Here is a 23946-nt window from a genome sequence, read left to right on the forward strand (position 1 = left end):
CTGAGGGGTTTCCCAGGACCAGGGACTTTCGGTCCCAGGCACACTGGAGGCTGGGTTGCCATAGTGGTGAGAAAGATGAGGGCTGGGAGGCAGCTTGGAGGAGGGGGCCTGCAAGAGCTCACCTCCTGTTCCCTTTCTACGTGGAGTTTCCCACGAAGCACCCCTGCCCAACCGGTGTGGCAGTTTTCATTACCAGGCGTAACTAACTCCCTGCTGGGAGGCTGGTGGAGATACAGGGAGGAGAAGTGAGGGGCAGCCTTCAGACCAGTCATAAGCCCCACCTGAGATAACTATTGCCAGGAAAGAAGCTGAAATGCTTGACTAGCACTGATGCTGTGGGGATTTTCCCTTTTTCTTCAAAAAAACAGAAAAGACCCAGTGGAAAAAAAAAAAAGTGATGAGTTGTGAGACAGGCTTTGGGCCCTATGCAGCCCCAGGAGACAGTGCGCAGTTCATTTGTTTAAATTTGCAGCTGACGGCTGCCACCTCTCTATAGGCTCCAAGCGGAGAAGCTCTCAAAATCAGAGAGTGGCCAGTCTGCTGACATACGGCTACAACCATGAACTACCCCCTCACCCTGGACATGGACCTCATGAACTACAACCTGGAGGACCTGGTGAGTACAGACAGGTTGCCCAGGAATTCTAAATATCCTGGGCCTGGGGCCCAAGGGAAGATGGGATAGTCCCCTCTCACAGTGGATCGGCAGACTCTAGACAGGCTCCCTGGCCCCTGCCTTTTAAGGTTTGATTTCTCATTCCATGGATGCAGCAGATAAATAGAGCTTATGGTTTACATAGACATCCTTTATTTAAAGGGAACTGGAAGGATGGGTTTAGGTCTTGCATCCTCCCTGGCATGTTCTGGGACCTAGAACAAGTCACTTTGCCTCTCAACTCTTCAATAGGATCTCCTCTTCTCATCCCTTAGGGCTGGAATAAGGGGTAGGTGGGAAAGTATGTTGGAACTTTTCTTCATGTCCAGAGGCTGGCACTGCTAGCTGACCGATCAGTGTATATTGAGTCATCTCTTGCTATATGATTGTCTTTGGGGCACAACACACTCTCTTGGGTAGAGAAGTTGAGAACCTGGTGTTGGCCCTTAAATAGCTTACGGGCTAGCCAAAAAGTAAAAATGACTCACTGGAAGCTTGTAGACAAGGATTATGTGCTTAAACTGAGGAGATGGTTGGCAAAGGAGAGGACCCCAGTGGGCTGGGGCAGGTGGTACTGAGCTGGTATCAAGTGCATGGAAGAATCTTGTGTTAATCCTAGAAATGTCTTAGAGTATGTTGTGGTCTCCCTTTGAAGACTGGGCTCTCTAGAGACAAGGTATTCTTGGGTGGGCTGAAAAAAACAGTCCCCAGCATCACTCTCTCACACCCACCCATGCCTGTCCTGTGAAACCGAGGAGCCCAGTTGGCTTGGTCATCACTGGGTCCACGGAAGATGTATGTAGGGGACCACTCAACCAGAGACCGGAGGCGTCTGTGTGAGGGCAGCAGAGGATGGTTTGTACGGATCTTTTAGAAACTTCCTTGTGGCCTTTTCTTCCTTTCCCCCATGGCCAAGGACACTTCTAGGGGAAGAATTTCTCACTCAGTCTGGATTGGATCATGAAAGGTCCAAACCCTTTCTCCTCTACCCACCAGCTCTCCTGGCCCTAAACTCACCCTGAGATGATCCCTGACTCCCTCTCGCTCCCCTGACTGGAGTCTATACTGTAAATCCATCAACTGTGTTCCCACACTTGCTTGGAAAGTTCTGCCTCTCACTTGCCTAGACCCCAAGACTTGGAAGTATACGTAGAACATGGGGAGGCAGGGGAAGGGCTAATTACCCAAAGTCTGGCTTCTCAGATCCTAACCCCCAGATAAAAGCAGAGTCAGAACCATCAGTCTGATCAGACCTGCTGCTTAATTTGTGGGACCCGATGCAACCTGAACATGTAGGTCTCCTATTAAGAGATCTGATGCAACCTAAACGTGTAGGGATCCTATTAAGAATTTCAAGACCGTGACAACAGAGCACCAAGCCATGCATGGGGCTCCTCTAAGTGCTGGGTGCTGCGTGACTGTCCTGGTAGCACACCCATAAAGCTGGCCCTGAGTCCAATCAGATTAAAACCCCACAGCCCTGACAAGGCAACATGCTCTCGCCCTGGCCCCCAGCCCTGGCCCCTGGCCTTCCCTGATTAGGTTACAGGGCATCTTCCTTTGCCCGCAGCTTCAAGCTGACCACGAGCCCTGACCCAGTTGGATATCACAGTAACCAACCCGAGGCCTGGCTGGTTCTGGCTTCTGAGAAACCTCAAGAGTTCCCCTAACAGCACGCCTCACTCCACTGCGTGACCTACTAGAGACAGGTGGTGGCAGGGGGCAGGGGGACAGTGGGGCACATCCCACATACCAAAGAAAACCCGCAGGCCGGGGAGAGAAACCGGCGACTCACTTCATGTCATACCTCAGCTGGGTGGTCTCGGGCCAGGGAACCCAGTGGGCCTGAACCACCCCATCCCCATCAGAGTCCGGCCAGGAGCCAGGAATCCCAGGACCGTCCGGGCCCTGGACTCATCTTTAGCCAGCTCCTAGTGCTTCATCCCACCTATGCTCACCTCCTATATATTCTCTCTCTAGGGCTGTTGTCTTCTCAGAAGCACAGACCCTCTCTCCACCCCCACCCCCTCACAGCAGGACCTTGAGCAGTTTCGACAGCCTACCCCACAGCATCTCCCCACCCAGGGGCCCTGGGATGTCAGGGTGGCAGAAGAGTCTTGTATGCACCTGCCTCTCACCAAGTGTGTGCTGATTCGTGCTATTCTGCTGGGGGTCTCAGCTCCCCATCTCCCTCTGGAGTTAGTCTGGCTTCTATTCTTTTTGTTTCCTGTTCCCTTCCTTCTCCTTGTCCAAATCAAGTATCAGTTCAGCTTCCCAGAACACTGAGTTCTAGACTCCAATGCTGGGTTAAGATCAGTGCAGGGACAGGGGGGCTCTTGACCATAAACCAAGTGTTGGCCATTCTGTCTTCCCTCCCTCTACTTGCATCTATTTTAAACATCTATCAACTGTTTAAAATGTCCATTTTCTTGAGATGGATCGCTAATTTTCGTGAATGGAGGATCCAAATGGAAGACATCTAGATAGCTAGGTGCCAGAAACAAGTAGCCAGGTCCCTGGAGTGGGCACGCCAGGGACCCATCCTGCTGGGAAGGCAGATCTAGGCAGACCGGGAAAAGCCTCTATCCACAGGAAGCTGGACCTGAAAGCATGGAGCCTCCTCTAGATAGAACTAGGACCTGAGGCACCTCCAGGGGCCAGTCATAAGCTGCATCTCCAGCCCCACCCTGCACACCAATCATAGAGTAGGGGGAGCCTGGCCCAGCCCCAGGGCCTGGATTCCCCGACCCCTCCCCAGGGATGACCCCCACAAACTATGACTTCAGCGTGATCAGAGCATCACAGGATGCAAAGGCCGTTCACACGCACTGTCCCATTTCATCAAGGAGGTGTCAAGAAGAGGAACCAAAACCAGTTCAGGCTGTTTCTGGGGTTTACCTTGGGGGAGGGGAGGCTCACCCCCCTCCCAAACCAATCAGAAATTCCCAGAGGAACCCCAGTGGAAGGGGCCCCGCCTGGGGGTGATTGGCAGGGTCCGATAAGGGGGAGACCCAGGGCCAGCCTGGGGAGGGGTTGGTGTGGGAGCAAACCTGGACTCAGGCACACAGACCACAGTTTCCATCAGGAATTCTCGCCTTCAGGGAAGAAGCAGACTGTGGCTGGTCCACTCCTCTGGCAGATTGGCTGAAAAAGTAGCCCTGAACTCACGCTGAAAATCAGGACATAAGAATGAGTCTTTTTTCAGGAATGATGGGACAAAATGTTTCCAATCAATACTAATTCGGGATGTGATATCCTGTCCCTTGGACAGTGTGCCTCTGTCCCCAAAGTGTAAGTTGATTTGGGGTACCAAGGGGGACCCACTGAAGCCTAGAGACTCAGTGCAGAGGTAGGGGTAGCTTAAAGTCTCCACCCAGAACCACACCCAGAGTAGTGTCTTGTTCCTCATGGCCAAAACCCTCGGGTGGAGATGGAAGAGTAGCCTGGCAGGGCACTCTTGAAGGCTGGGGGTGGGGAAAGGGGGGAGATGTGACAAATGGCAAGCCAGAGTCTCAGATGGTCTTTAGGGAGTGTGGGCCCTCTGAAAGAAGAGTGGGTACAGACCTCCACCCTTGCCCCTCCCCCAGTCTCCTTCCTCCAGAACCCCCACCAGATCCCTCAAGCCACTGAAAGTTAGAATAAGAGACGGCCTGGCTGGCCCCACTCACGGCTCCTGACTCTGGCTTGGGAATGTCCAGCCAGGGACATAAAAGGAGATGGAGCCTGTGTGTGCTCCCCACACCTCTTACAGTCAGTATGACTCAGGCCCTTGGAGCCCTGGGCTCGGGCCTGGACTAGCCAAGCCCTCAGCAGCCCTGCCCCCCTCTTGGGGGCTGAGAAGCAAAGTTAGGCTGAGCCATTCCCTCCCTGCAGGCCAGACAACCTGGAGAAGCAACGACTCCCAAGCAAATGAAGATAAGGCTGGGAACCAGCTCAGGGCAGAGCATGACAGCCCAAGACGTGGAGCGTCTGTGAGCTGTGAGCAAGGCGCATCTGAGAGCAGCGCCCAGCCTCCTTTCCAGGCAGGAATGCCTTCCACACACTTGGCCTCAAATATTCCTCTTCCTCCCAAGGGCCCCAACCCATTGTTGGATAGCTAGAACCTGTTAGAAGTTTCTTTCTCCTTTGACTGAAACACCCCTGACCCCAACCTCAGCCCGTTCCTCCCAGTCTACCCTCTAGAACCTCACACAATAAGTCCATCCTACCCTCTTGCCATGGGGGCTCTTTACAGTCCTTGAAGGAGCCGGCTCTCTTTGACTCAAGTCTTCTCTTCCATGGATGCCACAGCCAGCGACCTGGAAGCTTCCTCCCAGGGCGGGGATTTCCAGACCCCTTAACCAGTGGTCACCCTGGTCCAGCCCAAAGGAACTGGGTTGGTGGCAGTTGCCCACCTACAGGTTTCTGTTCACCTAGATAAGGTAACGGAGCCGGCCTGGCAGCCACATCAGTCTGTTGACTCATCTGAAGCTTGCTGTCAACAAACTCTCGGGTCTTTTTTCTCATAAACATTTAAGTCAGGTCTTCCCTCATCTGTCCCTGAAGAGTTAGTTTGAAACCCCATCTCGGTCTCTACATTTTTCCTGATCAATTTCATCTGGTCAGTTTGGGCCTGTAGTTCTGGGTTGTAGCGAGCTCTGCATCGTCTGAACATGTCCCCGAGCTGTGTCACCCAGGACAGGGCTGAGAGTGAGAACAAAGAAAGGATCCAGGACAGACCCCTGGGGAGGGTCCGAGACACTGCCTCCCCCCCCCCGCCCCCCCCCGCCTGCCTGCTGACACAGAGACCCGTCAGCAAATGTTTGTGAGCTTCACACAGGCGAGGGCAGGGCAGCAAGGTAGCCTCTTTATTTAAAGAAGTCAGATGGGGCCTGGGGGCCTTAATTATCCAGGGAGAGGCCTGGGTCCCACAGGGGATCCAGAGGAAGGAAAGAAGGGCGGAGTGGGGAAGGAAGAGTAACATTTGCAATCCCAAGCATTTTTTAAAAAATTTGTATTGATTCACTTTTGAGTGCGCTGGGTCTTCATTGCTGCATGGGCTTTCTCTAGTTGCAGCGAGTGGGGACTACTCTAGTTGAGGTGTGAGGACTTCTCGTTGCAGTGGCTTCTCTTGTTGCAGAGCATGGGCTCTACTGCGCTTGAGCTTCAGTAGTTGCGGCTCGTGGGCTCAGTAGTTGTGGCCCATGGGCTTAACTGCCCTGCAGCCTGTGGGATCTTCTGGGACCAGAGATTGAATCCATGTCCCCTGCACTGGCAGGTGGATGCTTAACCACTGGACCACCAGGCAAGTCTGCAACCCCAAGCACTGCAATCCCACCCTCCCTTCTCCTGGCACCTCAATACCAGGACACAGAATGTTCTAGCCCCCACTCCTGCCCCTCCCCAGTGGTCATAGCAATTTTCTACCTAGATTCCTGGCTCTTTGCTCAGCTTCATCCCAGTCACTGTGTTCTCTTGCCTCCTTTGAGGCCTGGTCCCCAGCCTTTGTTAGGCTGCTATCCCCTGGGCACCTACTCATGCTACATGCTGTCATGGCCCCACCTGGCTCATGTCTGAGGCTATACAGGGTACACACCGCTGTCAGAGGGTGTGTGTGCCTGAGGGCTGTGGGTTCCAGAAACTTGTCATAGCAAAGAATAAGGCCATATCACCCACAATGAACTCCCTCTGGGTGTGAGTCTTGGGGGGTCCCTCCATGCCCCATTCCCCATGACATTCAGGATTCCCAATTTCCGATTTCCCGCTGGGCCAGAGTCAGCCTTGTGCGATTACCTCTGTCCATGATTTGGGGAAGGGTGAGGGTGCCGGATCCCCTGGCTGTGGGAAATGGTTTAACACGTGCCACTCCCGGGCCCCAAAAACCATCTGTTTGACACCTCCTGCTGAGCGGTATCGCAGCCTCTCAGCACTCCTCAAACCAGCTTCCTCCATCTTCTCCTCTCTGCCTGAGCGTTCTGAACAACCACCTCTCAGCAAGAAAGAAGAGACAGTCACCCACTCCCCTAACTCCCTACTCCCATGTGTGCATGCTAAGTCACTTCAGTTGTGTTCGACTCTGTGTGACCCCATGGGCTGAAGCCCACCAGGCTCCTCTGTCCATGGGATTCTCCAGGCAAGAATACTGGAGTGGGTTTGCATGCCCTCCTCCAGGGGATCAAATCTGGGTCTCTTACGTCTCCTGCATTGGCAGGCAGATTCTTTACCACTAGCGCCACCTGGGAATCCCTCCCTCAACCCCCTACCCCAGCCATCCTTCTCTAAACCTGGTTCAGGAAATGGGGGCTCTGGGGTCCAAGGGACACATCTCTCTGTGTTGACTTTAACCCATCAACCTAGATGCTTTAGCCAGAAGGTCTTGAGTGGTCCTGGGCCAGGTAGGCTGGCTGTACTGGGCGGTGGGACCGCCAGGCTCCCACCACGAGGTAGATGGAGTCCAGCCCAGTCCCACTGGCTGCCAAACCCTGCACCTGTGCTTCTGTCTCCATTGCTTTGTTCTGCGTGAAGACAGCTCATCTCACTGCTTTCTCCTTAACTCCTGCTGAATTCCAGGATGAATCAAAGGGTTGTATTCAATGACAATGTTGGAAATAGCTCCCAGTATGGATAGAGAACTCAATAGGCTTGAGGCTGTCAAGAATTTTGGAAGGAGGCAAGACCTGAAGAAGGGTAAGAAGGAGTGTCTGAGTCTCTGCTGGGGCACAGAGAGGAACTGCCTTGAAGTCCTGGAATATGAGGGTCTCTGGTCTTCTTTTGAAACTGCTCTCTGAAGCCCATCCGGCATGTGCAGAACACACGGCCTTGTAAGGGGGACACAGAAGGCCTGCATCCAGGAGCTCGCCCTGTACCGAGGCCATGGACATCCCGGCCCTGAGTGATGTAATAAAGGCACTTGTGACAGAAGAAGAGAGAATGTACTGGGAGGGCCCAAAAGCTTGTTCAGCTTTTTCCATAAGACAGTACAGAAAAACCTGAACAAAGTTTTAGGCCAACCCAATAATTCCAACCAGAAGAGTTAGGAAGGACATAGGAAGGTGGGATTGAGTGGGGCCTTGACAGAAGCATAGAAACAGGTAAGCTTTTGGAAGAAAGGACTCCTCAGCACAAGGAAGAATTTTAGAGAGAGGACTATATTGGAGTGATGGGGGCAGACAGTCAGGAGAGGACTCTAAAGGAGAGGAATAAAGCTATGAAGAGGAAGAGATGAGGTTTGAAAGGTCAGGGAAATATACATTTTGCAACTATGTAAAGGTCCTGTAAGGGAGTTTAGACCTCACCCTACTTCCCACGTGCTACTAGCAGTAAAGAACCCACCTGCCAATGCAGAAGACACGAGGCGTGGGTTCGACGTGGCTTCTTCTTCCTGGGTTGAGAAGATCCCTTGGAGAAGGGCATGGCAATCCACTCCAGTATTCTTGCCTGGAGAATCCAAAGGACAGAGAAGCCTGGTGGGCTACCGTCCAGAGGGTCACAAAGAGTCAGACACGACTAAATTGACTTGGCACACTGGTACTGCAAGCTTATGGCTTTTGAATGAAAGCAGAAGCATATTCTTAAACAAAATCTAGTATGTGAAACACTGCATGTGACAAGGGTGTCCTGGTTTCAAGGAGGCTCTCTCCTTGCCCTCCACCCCATCCCTGGTAAAACCTGCAGAGAAAGTCATGGACTCGTCCTCTATGGGATGCCCTCCAATTAGTTCTGAAATTGAGGGATGTAAGGTACACATCTCTCCCTAAGAAAACATACAGATAAACCTCATCTGGTTTTGAGCACTGCATTGTATTCTGCTGTGTGAATGCACGCATGTTGGTGTCTTCCAACCTTCTATTGATGAACTTGATCCCAAACATGACTTTTTCTTATAATTGGCTTTGCTATTAAATAAGGCTAACACATTTTAAATCAACTATACTCCAACAAATTTTTTTTAAGTATGAAACTGGGGGAAAAAAAAGATAAGAAAATCACTGCTTAGAGGTACCAGGGAACAGTAAAAGATTTTAAGCAGGACACTGATGTAATGAGGTTCGTGGGTTGGAAAATCCATCCTGCCCTCTGTGTAAGAGCTGGACAAGAGTGGAGAAGTTGGTGGGAATGGGACTGTGGGGAGATTCAGACCTGAGCATGAGCATGAAGAAGAGCTGGGGCTTTGGTAGAGGATGCTGAGATTGGGGCAAGCCTATGGCTCTGCCACTAAACTTATGTATCCCCCCAACCCCTTCTTCCAGAACCACCTGCCCCAGGAACCAGAAGGAAAGACCCAGGCTGGAGAATGGGTCTTCCCAACCATTGAGAGCAAGTGGAGGACCCCCAGCTGGGGTCCTGGTTAGCAGTGCAGCCACCCCCGCTTGTGGGGAGACCCTCACTCTCCAGGAAGGAGGGCACCCAGAGCCTGGGTGCCGAGTCCCTGCTCCCATCCTCTCTCTCCCAGGGGTTCATCATTTCTAGAAGTGTCTTTTTGAGCCCACATAAGTTGGTTATGAGTGGTTTTGAAATGCCGTGGAGGGGGGTCTGGTTAGGGGAGGGGTGGGAAGAACAGAGCTGGGAAGTGAGGAGGAGCAGGTGCAGGGGGACAGCTGTGAGTGAAAGGTATGAAAACAGGCACCCTGCCTTCCTTTGCGGTTTGCTCGGTAAACAACCTGAGTGCTGGCAGAGGGGGGGAGGGGGGGAGGAGTGAGCTTCCGGAAACAGAGTGGGCACATGCCCTTCACTTGGAGCCCTCCCCAGCCCCCCCACCACCCCTCTGCTGCAGGTATCCACACCCACACCCCACCACCACCCTCGTGCCTCCCTTACTTCCTCCTATCGCTCTCCTCTGCCTCTGGGCTCTCTGCTTCCGAACTGAGAAGGGCGCAGAGCAAGGAGTGTGCAGGTGACAGGGAGTAGCAGGCAGGGCAGCCCAGGCAGTGCCGTGTATTGGTAGAAGTTACATCAACATGGGTTCAAGCAGACCTGTTCTCTAGCAAAATATCAGTGAAACAGAGATATTACATACCTGAGCTTGTTGTGCACGTTAAACAAAACAAGAGGCTCTCACAACAATTTCAGTTATAAGGAAGGCACTCAGGAAGAAGGGGACAAAATGAGAGGAAGCCAACAGCCCATATCCGCATCCACCCCTTCAGCAGGACCCTGGGCTTTAGTAGGGCTTCCAAGGTGGCTCAGTCGTAAAGGACCCACCTGCCAGTGCAGGAGCCACAGGAGATGCAGGTTCCATCCCTGGGTCAGGAAGATCCGCTGGAGAAGGAAATGACAACCCACTCCAGCATTCTTGCCTGGGAAATCCCATGGACAGAGGAGCTATACAGTCCATGGGGTCACAAAGAGTCGGATGCAACTGAGCAACTGGGCGCACACGCACGCAGGCTTTAGTGCCCCCTGTCCCGTCCAGAATTGGAACTCCTTATCCCAACCAGATTCATTCCCCAAATGGAAGTCCTGATCCCAGGCCCCCGAGCCTGCAGCCTTCCACACCTGAGGACTCAGAGATGAGAAATGACGCTCAGGTGCACGCCCTCCAGAGTTCATGTTCCCGTGCCATGTTCTCTCCTTTAGTCTTCGTCACTACCCAGTGAGGGATGTTTACAGACAAAAACTGAAGTTGGAAAAAGCAAAGTGATTTGTTGGAGGAACACGAAGGGAAACTGGGATTTGACTTGTGGGCAGCCTGGGGGTGCAGGGACAAAAGCAGTTAGCTTGCAGGGTTGCGGGGGAAGGGAACAGGATAACTCTACCAGGGAGTCAGGATCCCTCTCCGAGAGGAAAGACTGGTTCTCAGTTTCTGCTCTCCTGTCTCCTGTCCTTGAAGTACAAGGAATTAGGGAGCTACAATGACAGTACGGAGACCCCCATAAAGGAAAACCACGTCTGCCTCACCGTCGAGGGGCCCCTGCTGACCTCCTTCAAGGCCGTGTTCATGCCCGTGGCCTATGGCCTCATCTTCCTCCTCGGTATGATGGGCAACATTCTGGTCCTGGTGATCCTGGAGCGTCACCGGCAGACGCGCAGCTCCACGGAGACCTTCCTGTTCCACCTGGCAGTGGCCGACCTCCTCCTGGTCTTCATCCTGCCCTTCGCCGTGGCCGAGAGCTCCGTGGGCTGGGTCCTGGGCACCTTCCTCTGCAAAACTGTGATTTCTCTGCACAAGATCAACTTCTACTGCAGCAGCCTGCTCCTGGCCTGCATCGCCGTGGACCGCTACCTGGCCATCGTCCATGCCGTCCACGCCTACCGCCACCGCCGCCTCCTCTCCATCCATATCACCTGTGCGACCATCTGGCTGGCGGGCTTCTTCTTCGCCTTGCCGGAGATCCTCTTCGCCAAGGTCAGTGAACCCCATTACAATGACTCCCTGCCGCACTGCACCTTCTCCCAGGAGAACCAAGCAGAAACCAATGCCTGGTTCACCTCTCGCTTTCTCTACCACATCGGAGGATTCCTGCTGCCGATGCTGGTAATGGCCTGGTGCTACGTTGGGGTGGTGCACAGGCTGTGCCAGGCCCAGCGGCGCCCTCAGCGGCAGAAGGCGGTCAGAGTGGCCATTCTGGTGACAAGCGTCTTCTTTCTCTGCTGGTCACCCTACCAAATCATTATCTTCCTGGACACCCTAGCGAGGCTGAAGATGCTGGGCAGCAGCTGTGAGCTGGACAGCTATCTCTCCATGGCCATCACCATGAGCGAGTTTCTGGGCCTGGCCCACTGCTGCCTCAACCCCATGCTCTACACCTTCGCCGGTGTGAAGTTCCGCAGTGACCTGTCACGGCTCCTGACCAAGCTGGGCTGCAGCGGCCCTGCCTCCCTTTGCCAGTTCTTCCCTAGCTGGCGCAAGAGCAGCCTCTCAGAGTCAGAGAACGCCACCTCCCTCACCACCTTTTAGGTCCCAGCCCCCTCCCCTTTATTTCTGCTTTCCTTGGGGCAGGCAGAGATGCTGGGATCACAGGAGCTGGGATCTGAAGAGCTCGCCTTGGCCAGTATCCTCATATGGGGCAGCTGGAGGAACCAACCCCTCTTTCCAGGACATCCTTACCGGCTCTTCTCCCAGCCCCACATCTAGGCTGGGGTCCAGGGAGGGGACAGCGTCCCAAAGGCAGAGCCAAGGATACCTGTGCCCTTGGGCTGAGAGGACCACACTTGCCTTCACTCATCCTATCCATCCAGAGCTCAGGGAACAACTTTTACTTCTGCCCCTGCCAATAGGGAAAGTCATTCCTCTTCCAGAACGTAGTCTGTCATCTTATGGACCACATACCTCCACAACCACTCGAATCTCCTCACCTCACCTGCCAAAAGAAACTAGAAGCTGAGCACCAGGGGGTGGATGGAGGTTAAAGCCAAAGAAAGGTCAGTTGGCAACAGAGCGTGTGTGGCCTTGACATGTCTCGGTGACTAAGAAGCCCAGACATTCTTTCAGGTCACCAGCCCTGCGGAAAGCTCAGGCTGACCCGGTCCACGTGGCTGCCTGGCTCTGTTCAACATGGCGCTGGGCCAGCCCCACGTCACTGGGCCCTGGGAGGTCTACAGACTGAGGACAGACTCCAGGCACCCTCGGAGACCAGCCAGCGTCCTAGAGAAGATGTAAGGGCAGCCGAGAGGAGCCCAACCAAGGAAAGGAAAAGACTCTCCTTCCCCAGCTCCAAGGAGGCCCAAGTATTCACCAAAGCCAGCTGTCTTCTCTGCCCAGGGCAGAGAGCTCCCAGTGTGGTCCAGGGCCCTGATGGGTCTGGGAGCTGATGCGGAAGGAGAGAGATGCGTTCCCTCCACCCCTCTCCCCGCAAACTATGCTGCCAGGGAAAACCCCTGGAGCCGCAGAGAGAATCCGACCACAGCAGAGGGAGCACTTAGCCAAGAGTCAGTGGAGAGAGAGACCTCCTGAGGAGAGAGACAGACCTAAAGGGTCCCTGGGGGTATCTCACCCAGCCCCCTGCCTGCAGGCCAGGCCATCTCTCTGGGCCTCAGTGAGAGCTGAGGAGCACCCCCTTGGGCTGGGCAGTGTGACAAGCAGGCCTGGGCAGGGAAGTCCCCAGGCTCCAGGAAGCTGAGCCCTGCCCTGAGAGGGTACTACTCAAATGGAACCGGAGGAAGCAGCTCCGCACCTGTCCTGCCCCTGCCCCCTGCCTGCCACCCAGGGAGGGCTCTCCTGCCTCCTCCCCGGCCTCTGGCCTGACCAGATGGGACATCAGGGACTTCTGCACTTGCCAAGGGCACACGTTGGCTGCTCAGGCCCACTCAAGCCCGTCAGCAGAGGTTCCTAAGAAGCCTCTCTGCAGGGAAGATTAGATCTATAACCCAGGGGACTCTTGTCTTCACCGTGGAATACTGGAGAACCCTGGGGTCCCCTGTTCCTCCCAGCCTCCAGTAGTAAGCTGGGCAGTGGAGGAGCCAGACATGAAAGAAGAAAGCAAGAAACTAGATGTTTAATTTTGTCTTTTTAATAAAAAGGCACCTATAAAACAGGTCAATACAGTACAGGCAGCACAGAGAGCCCCGGAACAAGCCTAAAAATTGTCTCAAAATAAAAACGAAGAAGATGTCTTCACATATTGTATTTATATATTTATATTTATATATATATATTTATATAATGGTACAAAATGGCTGGGGGTGTGGCCACGGATGGAGGGAAGCTGGCCTGTGGAGTTCACCTTGGAAAGCTAGTCTGGTGGCAGAGGTGGGACGAGAGGGACAGGGGGAGGGCGTCAGGCCCTTTTCAGTTTGACCTGTCTCTCCTCTGGGCAGGAAACACTTAAAAGAGTCGGCTTGGGGAGTCTTGGGTTAGGGGTGGGAGGCTCAAGGGCAGGGGGCCCAGGTTGGACACAGGGCGGGAACACGTCTGGGGGGCGGAGGGCAGGTGGCCCCTGAACCCAGAGTCCCAGGCCCTGGCCCCCTGGAGAGGGGCTGGGGGAGGCAGGAGCCCACAGCCAGCCCTGGAGGAAGCGCATGACCTGGCCGACGGGGGACTGAGGACAGCACCAGACTGGGAGAAGCGAGGACAAATTCCCTTTGTATCACAGCTGCCAAAGGGAGACCAGGCCCCCTCAGGTCAGGAAGGCCAGGGGCGGGCCATGGCAGAAGACACCTCACCGAGAAACGGCCCTGGGTCCTGGAGGCAGGCACGGAAGGCCTCAGCCAGGGAACTGCCCCGCCACCTCACAAGGCAGGGAAGGAAGTAAGAAAAGGAGAAGTGTTTTACTCCTGGGGCCAAGCGGGGCGGGGGCAAAACACCCAACCGTGTATGGCTTCAGCTCTGACCAGAGGAGGGGGGAGCTCTTCTGGGAAAGGGCCGGGGGCTGACTGGAAGGCAGTGGCTGCGCCTGGGTGGGCAGGGAGCCCCGAGCTCTGGGCAGAGGGACCGTGCCAGTGAACCGGGAGGCAGAGAGACGCGGAGGACACGGCCCTGCTCCGCGCCGAACACTTTCTCTATTCTGTCCTCAGCAGGTGGAGGGAGACAGACTGACTGGGCCTAACCTTTTTCCTTCCTCCTTTGGTGATAGGAAGTAGGTGGCAGCCTGGGGAAAGAGTCAGGGCCCTGGGGGCTACCTGGCCCGGACCCACTGCAGCAGAGGATGCTCACGGCCCCCAGGCTACTCCTCCAAGGCTCCATGCCCGGGGTGGGGGGCCGCCTGCTCAGCCTCTGCCTCATCCTTCTTTCCTTCAGCCCAGACTGGGGACCAAGGACTTCAAGTTCTGGCTTAAGATGTAGCAGCAGGGGACACCAGACATCCACAGCTGGGAAGCCAGGGCCCCCGGGTCACCTGTGTGGGGCAAACACGTGTGCACCTGCACACGCTCTCCTGAATCACTCAGCAGCAGACAGGCTGCTGCCCTGGGAGGTCTCAGCCCTGCTGGGGCCCACCAGGTGGTAGCCTAAGGTGGTCTGACCTCAGTTCAGGTGTGGGGGTAGTAGCTATGTCATTTCACCGCTGGAAGAGGGCACGGGAATGGTATCCTTTCTGGACCCAGAGACACTGCCCTGCAGAGGGTAGGTGTGTTGGACTGCATGTCCCTGGGTCCAGGGGAAATGGAAAGGGCAATCATTTGAAGGGGCGGGGGGTGGGCACGGGGAGGGTTTCTTTTATCCTTTTTTTTTTTTTTTCTGAGTGACTTCTATCAAAACACAGAAATACAGCACACGCACAAACCGGCACAAAAGCGCAGCGCTCTATTTACAGCTACAGTTGGCGCCTGCCCACCTGGCCAGCCGCCTGCAGGTTGGGGTGGGAGAGGGGGTCAGCCACAGCAGGAAGAGGAACCGAGGCAGGAGAAGACAGAAGGAAAAAAATGGGGTGGAGGGGGGCAGAGAAACCAAGAGGAGGAAAGTGAAGCTCCAAGAGGAGAGAGCAGTGGGATGGGGAGAGAGAAGACGGGGAGACTTCTCTCCTTCCAATCCGGCCAAGGATTTGATACAGGGATACAGGATACAGGACTCGGACAGCAAAGCTGAAGAGGGTGGGTGCAGAGAAACAGGAAAGGCTCCATAGGACTTGGGAGAAGGGAAGCGGCGGTCCTGGCGGCCAAAATGGAACCAACCCCACCCCGATCCCCCACCCCACTCTGCCACTTCTCGTAAGCTGCCAGCACATCTGGTTTCCACAAATGCCGCTCCCTACACAAGCCCCCTCCTCCCCACCCCTTGACCCAGGCCATCCCAACACTGGAGGGGAAGAAACTTTTTTTCAGGTTATCATATTTGCAACATGGCCCCAGCTCCAGCCCCTCGCCGGGCCCGCTAGAAGGGCAGGTTGGCCATGCCGCCTGGGGCTGGGAGGTAGCCCATCTGGTTGTCCAGAGACACACTGCGCTGCCGCAGGGGGTGGGACACCATGAGGTTCTGCTGGGGCGGGGGGCCCAGGAGGGAGCCTTGTGGGGAGAGCATGTGGGGGGGCTGGCTGTAGACCTCACCCCCCACGCCCCGTTGCTTCATCAGCATGAAATTCTGCTGGGTCATGAGGCCCTGCGGGGGGGACATGACCCCCTGGTGCAGGCCGTGGGGCACCATGCCCTGCTGCGGGGGCACACCTGTCCTGCCCAGCAAGGACATCTGTCCGGGGTGGCACATGGACATGTTGAGCCCCCGCTGGACGCCCTGCTGGCCCGGGAGGTTGGGGGGCCGGGAGGGGGTCTGCTCCGCCATCATGTTCTGCAGGTTCATGAGATGCAGATTGGGGGGCTGGGCCTTGGGGGGGTGGCTCTCGCTCTTGGGGAAGTACTGGAGGGTGCTGCTTGGCTTCTCCGAGGGGATGATCCTGGACAAGTCGAACTCGGGGATCCCCGTCGGAGTGGGCCGGATCACCTCGCTCAGCTCAGGGTCATTCAGCACTGATGCCACCCCGGGGAGCACACCCGGGGGGTACGTGTCGCCCATGCGGCCGGCCATGCTTTTGCCCATCAGGTGCTGCTGGGGGGGCATGGGGCCTGGCGGCTGGCTGGGCAGGTCCTCTGGGGGCAGGGCCATGCCTGAGGGGTAGTGCTGCTGCAGGCCAGGGCCCCCACCCCCACCCCCACTGGGGGCCATGGCACCGTGGGGCTGCTGCAGCCGAGGGGGAAAGGGCATCATCTGGGAGGAGCTGGGCACAGGCCCGCAGGGGGCACTCAAGGAGTCTGGGGCCCCTGGAGCCATCATCATCGAGTTCTGAGGGGGCCCTCCTGTCCCCTGTGCGTTGGGGTGCAGTGGAATGTTGGAGCCCAGAGGGGTGGGGGAGGGCAGCATGGCAGGTGGGGGCTCATGGGACAGGGGCTGCTGGCCTGGCAGGTTCATGCCCATGGGGCTCTGGGCAGCAGCTGAATTCAGGTGCATCTGGTTGGGCTGGTTATTGCTGATCCCTGTGGGGAAAGAGAAACGGGGGTCAGGAACTGGGTGTACCCAGCTGGGGCAGATTACAGAACTCAGTCCTTTCTCCATGCCCCAGCCAGGCTGGTGCCAGGGATGTCGGCTTTCATCACTGGCCTGCCCTAGCCGCGAGGGCAGGGACTCGAGGCATTTAGGTGAGAAGCCAAGAGACCCAAGCTCTGGCCCAGTTACCCAGGGACACATCAGTAGATGTTGGAAAGACCACTCCAGTGCACCGGGCTTGGTTTCACTGAATGACCAGTGGGAACTGTGTCCCAGGACATCACACCCCCTGATGCCCAGGGCCCTCTGGAAGCACAAAAAAGCCAGCGTGACCACAGGGGCGATCGCTGGCCATGGCCACTCTTCGCCCTCCCAGAGCCCGCCTGGGCTCTTCTCCCTGGGACCCCCTCCCTGTCCTCGCACCTGGCCCAGAGCCCTGCGGCGGTGCCGGCGGGGGTAGCAGGGGCCGGTCGGGCAGCAGCTCGTCGTCTGAGGTGGCGATGGTCTTGATGGCATTGTGGTAGAGCGGGGTGGAGCTGGGCATGGCGTACTTGGACATCTGGGACATCATCAGAGACAGGGGGTTCTGGGATGGCGTGGGGTCTGGGGAGGAAGTGAACGGCAGGCTGGGGTTCACAAGGCCGCCGGGGGGGTTGGCGGGAGGTGCTGAGGAGCTGCTCCGGGGGCCGCTGGGTGGGAGGGCACCTACAGAAGCAGGGAGACAGAGAGAGCAGGGGGGTGGTGACTGGGGAGGCCGGGATGAATTTGGCTGCTCACACTGCGGCTTTAGGAAGAGGTCAGCTCCCAGACCTCCACCTGACTCCCAGGCACAGGTGTCCCGTCCATTTGGGTTCCCCCATGATCACTACAGCCCACCCATCTCTAGGCAGTTCCTGTAGCCTCAGGGCCCTGAACAGAAAGGAGATCCTAAATATGACACTCCCCCCTTGAAATCCCTGCTAGATGAACATGGTGCTCCCTGTGGAAGCTCACACATGGCGGCCAGCAGCTGCTCCTCCAGCAGAGCCATCCCGCTTCTGGGCCCCAGCACAGACCCCTTAACTCACTCACTCACACACACACACACGCACACGCACACGCACACACACACACACACACCGGGCAAGAACACACCCACCTGGGAGGCGAGTCCAGGGCCCGCCTGTCCAGCCCCATTGACTCACCCTGTTCCATGTTGCCCAGGGTGGTGGAAGAGCTCATGTTCAGAGGCGGCTGCTTGTTCTGGGGGACTCCAGGGCTAGGCATGGCTGTCTTGGGTGAGGCGACCCAGCCTGGAGAAGGCACCGCCATGGAGGGAGACTTGAGCCTGCTGGGTGAGCCAGTGGGCGAACGGACGCTGAGGGAGGAGCTGAGGACCTGGGGCGACTTAAGAGGTCCTGGCGGGTTGGCCGAAGGCAAGGGCACCATCTGTGAGGGAGTCTGGGGTGACTTGAGGTTGGCAGAGGGCGAGGTGACCATGGGTGAGTGTACCTGGCTGAGGGTGGGCGACTTCAGGTGCCCCATGCCCGGCGAGCCCATCTGATTAATACTGATGGTGAGGTCTGAAGGCCGTCTGCCCAGCCCCCGGTTCGGGGCTGAATGCACAGAGCCCGGAGGATTGGACGCAGGAGGCAGGGGCATGTGGCTGAGCCGGGTGGTACCCACGTTTCCCATGGGCATTGAGCTCTGGTCGGGGCTGAACATGTCTTGAGTGTTGCCCATGTCCTGGGGCATGGCTTGGTAGGGTCCCTGTCCCCCGGAGAATCCTTGCTGGCCCTGGCTGGGAAACTGCGAGGGCATAAGCATCTTCTGCGGGCCTCCCATCATTCCACCGCTGTTCTGGGCCCGCACCCGGGCCATCTCCTCAGGACTGAGGCCCTGAGGCCCCATCATGTCCCCAGGGCCCCGCATCTTCTGCGACATAAGCATCTGCTGCTGCGGGGTCATCTGCACGTTCAGGTTCATGTTCATGTTCATGTTCACGTTCATGTTCATGTTGAGGTTGCCAGGCCCCATGGGCGGGTCCACCTCTCTTAGCCCAGACTGCCCCATGGGGGGGCTCAGGAGGCCCCGACCTCCGGCAAACTCCATGCCCATGGGAGTGCCCGCCAGGCCCTCGCCGCCGGCCATTTGCCCAGGGAACATGGCCGGATCCATCTGCCGGTGCGCCTGCATCATCCGCTCCACCTCCATGCCCTGCCCCATGCCACTGCCGGCCATGCCCAGGGGCCGCTGCATGCCCATCGACCGCTTCTCCAGCAGCTGGTGCCGCAGCAGCTCCTCACGAACCCGAGGGGTCATAAATCGCTCTGCTTCACCCTGCCCACCTGGGTAGGGCACCGCATTCTGGGCAAAATTGCCAGGCCCCCCCATAGGGGGCAAGTCTTCGGTCCAGCCCATGCCTGGCCTCACAGGCCTCTGCATGGCATTCATGGGCACCTCCATGGGCATACCCTGCATGCCCCCAAACCCTGGCACCCGCTGCATCTGGTTGCCTGGGAAACGGGGGCCGGGGAAGGGGGGTCCAGCCCGGACCTGCATGGGATCTTGGACATCCATGGGCCCCCGCAGCTGGGCGCCCATTCCAGGGGGCCACTGATCCCCCGGCTTGCTGTGGTAGGGGGGCGGCGGCCCCCTCACCATCATGCCCCCCATGCCCATCATGTCCTGCAGCGCGCGGCCCCCGTGCAGCCCGATCTGCTCCTCCTTCCTCCGTTTCTCCTCGTAGTACTCTTCCTGCAGCTTGCGCCAGGCCACCTGCTCGGGGGTCAGGCTGTCCTGGCCCAGCCTCTGCATCATCACGTTCATCTGCCCCACGTCCCCACCTGGGGGGTGCCCCGGCACTTCATGCTCCAGCGGAGGGCCCCCGAGGCTCTGAGTCTGAGAAATCATGGACTGCAAGGGCTCCTCGTATTTCTTCAGCCCGCTGGGCGGGGCCGTGGGTGGCTGCTGGGGCACGGGAGGGGCTGGTGCTGGTGGTCCCCCCTCACCTGCTCCTCCGGGGGGCCCCTTGAGGAAGGGCTCAGTCTCCCCGCTGCGGAGCAGCAGCCGCTCAATGTCTCGAAGCGTCTGCAGGGAGCGCTCCCGGTGCTCCAGCTGCTCCTTGGACAGGCCCTCTGAGCCCACCAGGCTCCGCTGCCCATTACCGGTGGGGGCCTCCCCGAGCAGGGCGGGGCCGGGGGCGTTGCTGGGGTCTCCTCCAGGAGGCAGCGGGTTGTTGGCGGTGGAAGCTGTAGGGGTGTTGGGGTGGGTCCCCCCGGTTCCGCCGCCCGTGCTGGCAGCTCCCACTGAGTTGGGTGTCAGGTCCTGACTGGCATCCTCAGGAGGCCCCTCAGAAGGCAGAGCAGGGGGCGCGCTGCCTGGAGCTGGGGGTGGCGGTGGTGGCAGAGGTGGAGGCTGGGACTGAGGGGTGCCCGCTGATGGCGTGCTCAGGGGTAGCGGTTCCGGGGTGGGCGGCACTTTGGGGGCCTGCGAGAGGACAAAGGCAGACCCATGAGATGGGTCAGGGGAGGCCGTGGCCAGTCCACTGCTCACGGAGCCCCGTGCCCGGACCGGGCGACACACTCACCTGGTCCAGCTTGGCCCGTGGCACATTCTGCTGGTGGTAGGCGAGGATGGAGTCGGCTCGGCCCTGCAGCACAGCCTCCGCAGCCCTGCACGGGAGGGTCAGGCACAGCCAGCTCAGAGCGCTGGGCGAGACGGAGCCCTCCACCTCGCCCACCCCACCCCCAGCCAGCCCTGAACCCCCGCAGGCAGCCAGGACCCCGGGCTGAGGGGTGCTGGGCAAACGGTGGCTGGGGCCACTTACGTGTTGGCCAGGTGGGTGGTGAAGACATACACAAACTGGGAGGGGGGCTTTCCGGGGACACCGCCGCCTCCGCCCCCAGGGGCGTCAGGCCGAAGGCCAGGCGGGGGCCCATGCGGAGGGCCTGGCGCGCTGCTCTCACTGAGGGGCAGTTGGGGGGCTTGGCCGGGACCCAGCTGTGGGGCCGCCATGGCTGGGTCTGCTACATTACAATCTGCACAAGAGAGGAACAGGAAAGAGGCCCAGGTTTAGAGAGAAAAGCCAAGGGGAGTCCCCGCCCCGCTGTCGCATCCCAGAGGTGCCCAGGGACAGAGAGGCTAATGCCCACGGGGTCATCTGGTGCCACCATCTGGCATTTTCTCTAGTCTCGCTTCCAGAGACTTGCCCGAGTCCAGTCTTTGACAAGGATGGCAACTGTGCGGACCGCGTAGAGAAGAGACGGAAACCAATAGGCCCCCATGTGCCTGGCACGCCCTGACTATGCCTCTGGAAGTGACTCCACCTTACCATCACACCCTGGGAGGAAGGAGTCGGTGCACTCCACTCGAGAGAGTAGGAAACAGCCTCGGAAGGGCGAGAGTACCCCCCAAGGTGACAGACAGGCGGTGCAGAGCCCTGCACTTGGCCCGGCTCCGACCCCTCCCGTGGTCTGTGCAGCGGGTGTGTGTTTATGTGTGCACGCCGGCCAGGTGAGGGAAGCAGGCAAAGAGCTCGTACAACTGATGGTCCAAAAGCTGAATGGTGTTCATTCTAGCCTTACCACTAACTGATTGGCAACCTTATCAACAAGACACTTCCTCCCTCAAGGAGTCATTCCTTCATCTGTAAAATGAAACACTAAACTCTAGTCCGGCAGGAGTGGGGAGGGGCTGGCCAAAGAAACGTACTTTTACAGCAAATTCACAACTGGGTCACAAACTAAAACAACTGAGGAACAGAGAGTTACAAACACCTAACACACTGGGTTCATTCCCCGGGATAGACTGGCCACCCACAGCACTGAGGGAGGTTTTCATCCACAGTCACCAACTTGACAGTAAGTCCTAGCCTAGAAAAGATCTACACTTGGTCATTACTGCTTCCCTTGTGGCTCAGCTGGTAAAGAATCCGTCTGCAATGCAGGATACCTAGGTTCGATCCCTGGGTTGGGAAGATCCCGTGGAGAAGGGAAAGGTTACCCACTCCAGAATTCTGGCCTGGAGAATTCCATGGACTGTATAGTCCATGGGGTCGCAAAGAGTTGGACACAACCGAGCGACTTTCACTTCACTTGGTCATTACGGGGTCTAGTGAGTGGGTGGGCCCTTTGCCACCAGTACACGTGTGGCCCATAGACAGCGCCAGGACTTACTATTCCAAGTGGACTCCCTTGAACTGGGAAAGTAGCCACTTTCCCACAGCTCAGCGGCAGGCTCCTATCCTTGCAGAAATCTGCTCTGACTCTCCTACCTCATAACGGCCCTGATCTGGACCCTGTCCCTCCAATTTTACATAGAGCCAAAAGTTTGGGGGGTGGGGGACTTGAGAGCCAACCTCAATGTGTGAGGGCTCTCCTGGAGAAGAGGAAGATGCATACTCAATACACAGAACTAGGACTCCTGGGAAAAAGCTATAGGGAGAGAGGCAGGCCTTGTTTTAGTCTTTCTTTCTTTGTTCTTTCGGCTGCGCCACATAGCACGTGGGATCTTAGTTCCCCAACCAGGGATCAAACCTGTGCATCCTGCGTTGGAAGTACAGAGTCCTAACCACTGGCAATCACTGGACCAGCAGGGAAGTCCCCGGGCTTTATTTCAATATGAAAACTTCTAATACAATGATAACAACAAAAAAAGCTAACACTGTTCTAAGTGTGTTGCATGTATCAACTTATTGACTCCTCATAACAACCCTAAGAGGGAAATATAATTTTTATAGATGAGGAAACGGAGGCCCTTTTCCATCCTTATACAAATGATAAGTAGAAGATCCAGGATATAATCCAAGGGGGGTCTGATTACACAGTCTGTGCTCTTAATTTCTACATTAACTTCTTAACTTCTTCTTAACTTCTGCCCTACCGTTAAAAAGAACTCTTCAAGAATCTAATATCAGTATAACTAAAACAGTAACTGATTGCCGTGGTACTCGGTATGGGATATTAGCAACTTCTTTGATTTCCTTGTGTCTTCATGTTTCTACGATGGTACAGCCTAGTCGTTGTAAAAGTGAACTGAGGAAGGTCTGTCCTAGGAAGCAGTGTCTACCCCCATCTACCACAGAAGGGTTTGGCCAGGGTTTCTGAACCACTAGTCAGTCCCCTGGGGGGTGGGGGTACTGGGACCAGGTGATGTTTAAAGTACCGGCCAGCTGACAGGCTGTGTCTGATCCCAAACGCCATCTCCACAGACATGATCTACTCCTTCTAAAAACATCTGCTGAGTCTGTCTCCTCTTTTGCTTCCTAATAACACCTACCTCACAGCACTGCTATCACAATTAAATAAAACAAAGCAACAAAGTGTCCGGCATAATTTCTCTTCTTCCTTTCTACAGTCCCAGCCTTGGAAAAGTTCCCAGTGTAACATTCTCTGACTAGTTCTTAAGCACTGAGTTGTTGCTCCCCACACACAGATGCAAGCGTGGAGGAAAAGCATCAGATCAACATGCACAGGCTTCCCAAGGGCAGGAGTATGTCTGGTTCTCCCCCATCACTTGTGCAAGGCCCAAATATACACTGATCAGTGCAAGAATGAGAGAGGTGGGCGCCCACCCACACTCACTCCTCGTCTTGGTGATGAGGTGGTCAATTAGAGGTTAGGGAAGGGCGCCAGAAACACAGTCAATGTCAGCTCACACCCAGGCTTCTTTAGCACAGCTTTGCAGGGTCCAGCCAGCTGTCCAGCTCCCAGAGATGCTGAACCCTCACTGCCCTCCCTCTACTGACCAGTAGGTGGCAGCAGAGGCCAGGAAATCACGGGAGGAGGTGTAGCCAGTGTGGCTGGAGAGGCCACCTAAGGTTCCATCTACCCCACCCAGGTCCCTAAGGACAGGGGGCTACTGAGCACCTGGAAGGCGGGGATTGAGCTGTCGGTGCCGGGACGCCGGGAGGGACTGAGTCAGAGATGGGAGAGGAGGAGGGGAGGAGCCCAGGCCCCTGAGTCCTTGCTCCTTTTGGCCCAGCCTGGGTCCTCGAAAGCCCTAGGTGAAGAGAGGGAGGCTCCCTCAGGGCAACTGTTCCCCGGGGACGCCATGGGCCACAGCATCCTGGCAAGGATGGGCACTCACTGTGGGCGGCCCCAAGGGGCTTGTCGTCCTCCTCGCTGTCCGGGCCTGAGCACCATTCGTCCCCGCTGTACGGCTGCTTCCGCTCCAGCACACAGCGCCGCTTACTCCGGGGTGCCACCTCTGCCCAGGCAGGCAGGCAGGGGTCAGGGTGAGACAGCGAGTATCCGCGAGGGCCGGTCCTCCCACACCCGGGGGCCTCCCCAAGCCCATTCCCCCAGATGGCCTCTGCCCAAGGGGCACTGCCCAGGCCACAGGCCACAGTGGGCACTTTGCCAGCCCCTGGCCCCCACCATAACACCATTTGTTTCTGATTTCTCTCTACAGCCTGGCTGCCTGTCTCCCCTCCCCCACCCAGCACCAAGCCCAACGTAATCCCCAACCACAACTGGTTCTA

The 23946-nt window shown here is 56.9% G+C and overlaps 2 protein-coding genes across 10 annotated transcripts in view; one reads left to right on the forward strand and one right to left on the reverse strand.

Moving 5' to 3' along the window:
• Positions 1 to 477: 477 nt before the first annotated feature.
• On the forward strand, positions 478 to 11712 carry CXCR5 (C-X-C motif chemokine receptor 5). The gene is made up of 2 exons (XM_061145620.1): positions 478 to 616; positions 10464 to 11712. Exons 1-2 carry the CDS (start codon positions 560 to 562, stop codon positions 11529 to 11531), a joined length of 1125 nt encoding a protein of 374 aa, XP_061001603.1. The 5' UTR covers positions 478 to 559; the 3' UTR covers positions 11532 to 11712.
• Positions 11713 to 13067: 1355 nt separating this feature from the next.
• BCL9L (BCL9 like) overlaps positions 13068 to 23946 on the reverse strand; it is a 28499-nt gene continuing 17620 nt past the window's right edge. For 8 of the 9 annotated variants that reach the window (XM_061145606.1, XM_061145596.1, XM_061145589.1 and 5 more), the window contains 6 exons: positions 23553 to 23672; positions 20293 to 20503; positions 20053 to 20137; positions 17669 to 19952; positions 16908 to 17189; positions 13068 to 16474 (listed from right to left, as the gene is read on the reverse strand). In XM_061145606.1, coding sequence (XP_061001589.1) covers positions 15381 to 16474; positions 16908 to 17189; positions 17669 to 19952; positions 20053 to 20137; positions 20293 to 20503; positions 23553 to 23672 — 4076 coding nt within the window. In that variant the 3' untranslated portion in view covers positions 13068 to 15380. The remainder of the gene's footprint in view (positions 16475 to 16907; positions 17190 to 17668; positions 19953 to 20052; positions 20138 to 20292; positions 20504 to 23552; positions 23673 to 23946) is intronic. The other variant, XM_061145559.1, reaches the window with a different exon arrangement.

Source organism: Dama dama, chromosome 1 (assembly GCF_033118175.1).
Source record: "Dama dama isolate Ldn47 chromosome 1, ASM3311817v1, whole genome shotgun sequence".
Classification (NCBI taxonomy): Eukaryota; Metazoa; Chordata; class Mammalia; order Artiodactyla; family Cervidae; genus Dama; species Dama dama.